This window comes from Mycteria americana, chromosome 3 (assembly GCF_035582795.1).
Source record: "Mycteria americana isolate JAX WOST 10 ecotype Jacksonville Zoo and Gardens chromosome 3, USCA_MyAme_1.0, whole genome shotgun sequence".
Taxonomy (NCBI): Eukaryota; Metazoa; Chordata; class Aves; order Ciconiiformes; family Ciconiidae; genus Mycteria; species Mycteria americana.
This window is the reverse complement of record NC_134367.1, coordinates 41144312-41151730: the sequence shown is the minus strand read 5'-3', so window position 1 is coordinate 41151730 and position 7419 is coordinate 41144312. Positions and strand designations below refer to the sequence as shown.

The 7419-nt window shown below is 46.0% G+C and overlaps 1 protein-coding gene across 3 annotated transcripts; it reads right to left on the bottom strand.

Annotated features, from left to right (window-relative positions):
- Positions 1-767: 767 nt before the first annotated feature.
- On the bottom strand, positions 768-3571 carry SMIM8 (small integral membrane protein 8). Of its 3 annotated transcripts, none has more exons than XM_075498326.1 (3): positions 3493-3571; positions 2235-2376; positions 768-1293 (listed from the first exon to the last, which is right to left on the bottom strand). In XM_075498326.1, exons 2-3 carry the CDS (start codon positions 2352-2354, stop codon positions 1135-1137), a joined length of 279 nt encoding a protein of 92 aa, XP_075354441.1. In that variant the 5' UTR covers positions 2355-2376; positions 3493-3571; the 3' UTR covers positions 768-1134. The 3 variants fall into 3 exon arrangements, with proteins under 3 accessions (XP_075354441.1, XP_075354443.1, XP_075354442.1); XM_075498328.1 differs by lacking the exon at positions 3493-3571 and adding an exon at positions 3219-3479; XM_075498327.1 differs by lacking the exon at positions 3493-3571 and adding an exon at positions 3240-3479.
- Between the last annotated feature and the right edge of the window lie 3848 nt (positions 3572-7419).

Here is a 7419-nt window from a genome sequence, read left to right as displayed (position 1 = left end):
CATAGGAGAAGGCTGGAGAAGGCCTCAGTGCTGGAACAGCAAAGCACCCACCTGTACAGTTTGCTCAAGGGAAAGGCTCACAGGGGACCACCTCATGTGCTAAGGAAACACCACAACACCCACCTGCCCTCCAGCTACACTCACAGCAGCACCAACCAGCATACTGCTGAGGGTCACCTCCAACCCACACGCGGGGTTGCTCGGCAAGGCTGGGCTTGTTCAGGTTGACATGTTCTTTTCTCTGTAAGAACCTGTTGATTTTAGACTTTCCGTTCCTTATTTTGAGTTCAGTGACCTATAATAGATTAATGTTACATAATGTACTTTGCAATATAGAGAAATTTAATTTTTGAATGCAGCTTAAATAAACTAGTTCTGCTGACGAGTCAAGAACACCCCACAAGCTCTGGCTAACCTGGAGTTATACATACTGGTTGGCAAGCCGATACTGGTATGTTCACTGATCTGCTGTCTGATGCCAAACAGGAGAGATAATGGCCGAGTTCTTCCTGCCTTTCTCTTAGCAGAAGCACTCGTTTCACTTTTTCTCCTCCATCTAGCTACTGATATTTTTTTTTCATTTGTAAGGAACAGTATATTAGCACCCAAGGAATATTTTGGCCAGTATTTTACAAATTCCTTCATTAAATAAAACCCTTCAATGACTGCTTTATCAGATCTTTCTTGCCTTAAAATTATTTTACTTGTACACTGTTAATTATCAACTTTCAACAGATCAAGAGATCAGCTTTTTCTTTTCACACACAATACATTATGCCTTCTGTTTAAAAAAAAGACAAACCCCTGTTTTCACTTAATCAAAGCAAAGAGAGAAGTGAGCTGAACTATCATGTAAATTTCTAAGGCATTTACCAGTCTTGACTGCACGCCCAAGTTAATTGCATGTCTTCTGACATACTGTGCAGATCGCAGAAAACAATTCTTAAAATCACTTTTACGTTCGCACATATCTTAATTGCAATTTATTTGTACAGGTACGGCATTTTATAAAGCAACTTAAATCGGATTAAATGGCAAGAGAGACATTTATCCATTATTTCAATGGACAGAGAAAATATAGTAGTTGCCTTGAAAAGTTCTGTGACTGATTTGCTGATTTCCTTCTTTACGTTGTCAGTCCCACTTGGAAGTTTTCCTCCTCATATACCTGGACCCCTCACTGTCGATTGCTTCATAAAGTTCCTTTTTATTCTCTACTGTTGCATGCAAATAACCAAGGTAGGCCACACAGAGGGTAACTGCTATGAGTCCAAATGCCATCACAGGTTTGTTCTGACAACAACAAAAACAACAACAACAAATTAGTACATTTTTAGTCACGACATTTTTCATTCATCACAAACATTACGTTCTTCAATCTTAGCTTAGAAAGTGAACAGTAAACTATTGTGACACTGCAAAAATCATCATTGCCTTCTTGTAGACTGATCCAAATAACTTTAATAAGCAGCAAGAAGGGAGACCTGATTTTCTGATAGCAAAAGGAATTCCTTACAAAAAAGAAGACTCTCATCGCATTGCCCAGTGCTGTCTTTTGCTGGTCGCAAATGCTACTTGAGCATGAATGAACAGGCCAAACCCAACTACCTAAGGTAACTATTACAAACTTCTAACAGAATTCATCTGGATATACTACTGGGACAATGTACCCTGCTGCTGCCAAGCAGCCTTGATTATATTCCTCTAAAATAGATAACGTATTATCATCACAACATGTACTTTCATTATATGCACAAAATTTCAGCCAGTCTTGCTGGGTTCTGCTAGTGTAAATAAAACCTGAGTATTATCATCTTAATTATAAAAGCAAGAAACAGAAAAATCCAAAATATTGAAAAGCTACCAAAAATCCCCTCCTTCTGTATCAAAAAGCTTGCATTTTATGATTTCTTCCCTTTTAAAGAGGACTCTATTACATAACCTGTCCAATTACATGGGTAATATGCCTGTAAACAGTCTTTCATGAAAGCAACTTGGCTAGATACAAAAGAATCAGACAATGTAACAGTGAAATAAAAGCCGGAATAAACAATGCAATGTTCTGGGCTCTTAACATTCAGAGTGGAAAAAAAGTAAAAATATTTTTAGTTACATTACTGAGAGGTTTGCATAACAAGAGATGGTTATATAATGCACATAGAACTGTGATGATTATTTTAAAGCAACCATGTCTCTCCAAGCATATTTAGTTTCTCTCAGAATGAGCCTCTTACAGGTTTAATGAAAAGCTCTGGGTTCACAGCTCGGAAGAGCATAGTTGTTTGAACACTCCTCAGTCCTGGTTTTCTCTCTTTGGGTGTTTCATTTTCATTTGGAGGTTTGGCAGAAGACATTTTAATTAATGTTGAATACTTCCTAAAAACAGAATGAAAAATAGATGTCAATTTTATAAAAAAACTAAAAGAACTACATTCACTGAATATGAGTTCACACTCAGCTTGTCTTCTTACAGCATTAATTTTTGTTTGTGTAGGTTGCCTAATGATTGCCTTTAGTGTTACCTAACATTCCCAGCTGAAGCACACTGATTTTCAATCTTGTCAGTTTTATGCATCCTAAAATTAACTTTTGGAGATGCACATCTTTATACAGCAAATGTAAGTCTCCTGATAATGGGCTTGGGGTTTTTTACTTGCCTTTGGCTAATGCTTTAGCTACCTGTGGACCAAGCAGCAGCCTTCAGGCTAAAAAGACAGTATCAAGGAACATTCTTTTTTTTTTTTCCTTTTTAAAATAACCTTACATGTTACAGGACAGCCTGCACCCTGTTGTAGTGTGGTCACTCTATCCACCCACCCCAGCGGCCCTAAGACTTGAGTCTCATTTTCACTTACAAGGGGCAGGTCACCTGCAAGATGCCACCTGAGCAAAGGTGAACAAAACACGCCGTTGGTTAACCCCGCTTACTGGGAGGCAGAGGAGACACGGTGCTAAGGACACCCCTGCCCCGTAGTTCACCACGAGCGGAGCACAGCTAGGGGCTCCGGGGGCAGATTCACAAACCCAACCCAGCAATCGCCCCGGGCCTCCTCCCGCAAGGCCCCAGACACAGCTGCGGGGAAGTCAGGGCAGCGTGGAGGTCGGCTAAAGGCGACCAGACGGGCACAAGGCACTGCCAAGCACAGGGAGGCATACCCCCAGTCCATACCTGAGGCGCAACGGCCCAGCAGCTCAGCCTGACACCCCCACCCCCGTACCGGCCCCCGGGCAGCACAAACCGTGAGGGCGGCAAGGGAAAGGACAGAACCTCCCCCCGGGCAGTGAGGGGGCTCCTGACGCTACTACCGGCTTTAGGCCGGGGACGAAGGAGGCAGTGTCCCAGAGGAAAACCCCAGCGGGGACTCCCGGGACATAAAGAGCAAGGCCAGGCTCCAACGGCGCCTCAGGAGGCGGCAAGTGACGGCTAACGCCTCGCGGCCAGCGGGCACCGCCCCGCACCCTCTCTCATCCCCCTCCCCCGCCGCTACTCACCCCGCGCCGCGAACGGGGCCACCCCCCCAAGGGGCGGTGCCTGCCCGCGCCTGCGCGCTTGCGCCCCCTCCTGGGCGGAGGCCGCCGGGAGGAGCGGGAGAGCGGCCGGGCCCCGCCCCGCCGGCCGCCTGTACCCTCAGGCGGCCGGCGGAGCGGGGGGCTGGGTGTACACAGAATCACAGAATGACAGAATCGTATAGGTTGGAAAAGACCTTTAAGATCATCGAGTCCAACCGTAAACCTAACACTACCAAGACCACCACTACACCATGTCCGTAAGCACCTCATCCAAACGTCTTTTACATACTTCCAGGGATGGTGACTCAACCACTTCCCTGGGCAGCCTGTTCCAATGCTTGATAACCCTTTCAGTGAAGTAAAATTTCCTAATATCCAGTCTAAACCTCCCCTGGCACAACTTGAGGCCATTTCCTCTCGTCCTATCACTTGTTACCTGGGAGAAGAGACCGACCTCCACCTCACTACAGCCTCCTTTCAGGTAGTTGTGGAGAGCGATAAGGTCTCCCCTCAGCCTCCTTTTCTCCAGGCTGAACAACCCCAGTTCCCTCAGCCGCTCCTCATCAGACTTGTGCTCCAGACCCTTCACCAGCTTCGTTGCCCTTCTCTGGACACGCTCCAGCACCTCAATGTCCTTCTTGTAGTAGGGGGCCCAAAACTGAACACAGTATTCGAGGTGCGGCCTCACCAGTGCCGAGTACAGGGGCACGATCACTTCCCTAGTCCTGCTGGCCACACTTTTTCTGATACAAGCCAGGATGCTGTTGGCCTTCTTGGCCACCTGGGCACACTGCTGGCTCATATTCAGCCGGCTGTCAACCAACACCCCTGGGTCCTTTTCTGCCTGGCAGCTTTCCAGCCACTCTTCCCCAAGCCTGTAGCGTTGCATGGGGTTGCTGTGGCCCAAGTGCAGGACCTTGCACTTGGCCTTATTGAACCTCATACAGTTGGCCTCGGCCCATCGATCCAGCCTGTCCAGGTCCCTCTGCAGAGCCTTCCTACCCTCAAGCAGATCAACACTCCTGCACAATTATGTTCTACACGTCCTCCTCGGCCGGGGTTGTGGGTCTTCCCCCCCAAGCACAGCTCCAGATGCTAAGTGGGACGTGGGGGAAGAAGCTGGCTCGGTCGGAAGAGGCGCAGTTCACCGCTGAGCCACTCCTCTGCGCCATCTCCCCCGTGACCCCCGGCCCCGGAGCCCGCGTTGGCTGAGAGGCATTGACTGTTGGCCCCCGGTAACAGCCAGACCCTGGTAACCCCCTGTAAACTCCCCGAGAGCTGTACAAGATTCGTCCGGTTGGTGCAAATCTTGCTACTGAGGCTAGCAGCAATCATATTTTAAATGTGGGAAATGGGAAAAGAGAAGCAGTTGAGATTCCACCATTTGTTGATCCCAAGTGCTGGGATTGGGAAGGGGTGTTTCATGCGGAGATGCATCTCTGGAAGTGCAGTTGTTTGAGCAGAAAAATACTCTGTGATTTAAGCATTCAGTTCCTGGTATTTAGATCTGAACTCAAGATTTCAGGTGCCTGGCAACTCCTGGTTATGTATATGCCGCTTTGCGGAGGTGTTTTGTTTTCTGTTATTTGTAAACAGTAAAATTAACAAAACTACCTGGAGTCCAGAGGAAACGAAGCCCATGCGATGGCATCTGCCTGCTTGTGCCGCCCTTTCTGTCTCTACTGCCTTCAATGCCATTGGGCAGTTTCGGCTGCGTTAGAAAGAAGGGTAGAAACTTCAAACTTTGGAAAACCCAATACCTGGGGGGTAGGGAGAGACCCAGATTAGTGCTCCCCTAGGTAACAGGCGGGCAGAACTGAGGTGTGATGGATGATATTACAGGGATTTAGCTGTAGCTGGCTGGTGGGCTCGCCAGCCGCAGCTCACACTTTCCTGCATCCTGAGGGTGTGTGAGAGGACTGTGGTGGAGCATCTAGTTATTGCAGCCATGGAGGCAGAGGGGGACAAACATAAACGTAGACAAACAGGCTCTCAGAACCACTTGCTCCATGTTTTCTTTTGCAGTAATCAAACTGCATTATTTCTTTTGAAAGACAGCAGAGTAATAGGATATTGCAGATTAGCTTGTCCCTTCTAAATCCAGATGGAGTATCTAAAGAATTTCTTTGCTGTGTGTAAATATCATGAGGTGAGAAAAATAGTAGGGAAATAAGTTTTGGTGTCAAGAGAGGATTGAGTGGTATGTCTGGGTTTTGTGTCAACATTTAATTCACAACATACCATCTGCTAATCTGGTAGCTATTGTTTTGGCAGCATATGCCACACAGCTGATTTTGTTTGGAAACCATTGAGTAGAAAGAAAGTCACTTCTGAGCCAAGGCTCCTGATCTGGTTTTGAGGTTTGTGTAACTGAAAGAAGCTGATACAAGGTTTTTGCATGAGCCTTGGTTTTTGGGAAGGTAGCTTGGTTTTCTTGAGGGAAGGGGGAGTTTTTACAGTACTGTAGGAGACGTTCTGCACACAGCTCCCAAGTAATTGACACATAGTGTATGGGAATGTAAAACATTTACACCACCATACTGAGAAGAGCACTCACTTATCAGCATGTGCACCTCTTCCCAGCAGTTACTGTCATTAACTGACCCCACCCACACAGATAAAACGTCTGACCCAAAGTCAGGCAGGGTCATAACAACATTTTCCAGGTTGTGGTAGGATGGGTTTATGCCAGAACACGTTTGCCTGATAATGGTGGCAAGGATTGTTAGACTGCTGCTAGTTCTCTAGTACTTCCCATCTTTCTTATAAAGGACAGGTAAGTACCAGACATCATTGATGGGGGAAGAAATCATACACAGTGCAAAAAGCACCATCAGCTAGAGAGAAAATATTCACTATATGAAGACTTGTGGGATAAGGCTTTATGCATAGAAAGAGAAGAAGCAGAGAGGGGCTTAGAAACAAGACTGGGTTTTGACGTGAGTGCTGGTACTTGGCGTACGTTGAGCAGGTGCCGACTAACCAGATTAACTCTGCAGTGAAGAAAAGCTTGGGCTGCTTACTGCTCCTAGTTTTGCTTTATGACTGTGGGAAAGCATCTTATTTTATCTTTAATGTGAAAATTGTGTTGCTGTCATCTGACCCAACAGGATGTTGAAATGCTCAATCCATCAAGGCTTATAAAGTTGTCTGGCATCTTTTTATAGAAGAGACTCTATAAAGGGTAGAACTGCAAACATCTGTGGTATTTCTGAGTCACCCATTCTCTTAATATCCGAGTATCTCTCCTGAAAAGTAACCACACAAAAAACCCCTTTCTTTTCCAAACTGAAGGCTGTTACTGAGATTTATTTTCCCTTTAAATAAATTCCTTTGGGATTCCGCATTCGGTATTGTGCTGTATGCCGTGGCCATTCAGAACTTAATAGCAGTTTCTGCTTTTCTTGAGACTTGCATCCCCTTATTGTTTGAGCTGCAGAAGAGTCTCTGCAGGGAACAGAGCAAATCTGATGCTGTGTCCCACAGATGTCGTTAGGATGCGAAACGCAGCCTAATGCCGTTCGGGGAGCAGCAGCGTGCCTCTGCGTCTTTGCTGATTCACCTCACAGCTCCTGCTTATTTGAACTACCACACAGGAACAGAGCTTCACGTTGTCTTCGAAATAAAGATAGGATGCCTCGAGCTACTGATAAACTTACCCCTGCTTTGGAGACACACAGCTACAGAGCTGCTTGGGACACAGAAAATTCTTTCTGCATCAACACTGGGACTTCAGCACTGGTATGACTTGTAGTGAGAGGGGCCACTTCCATCACATGTTTTGTAGGGTTTTCATACATGAATGTCTAGTGTGTATTTGCATTCCTGTTTTGCCTGATTTTTAGAATGTTTTATACACTGTGAGTTTCACGATATTTTAATTAGAGTTGACAGTTGGGACTTTTTTTT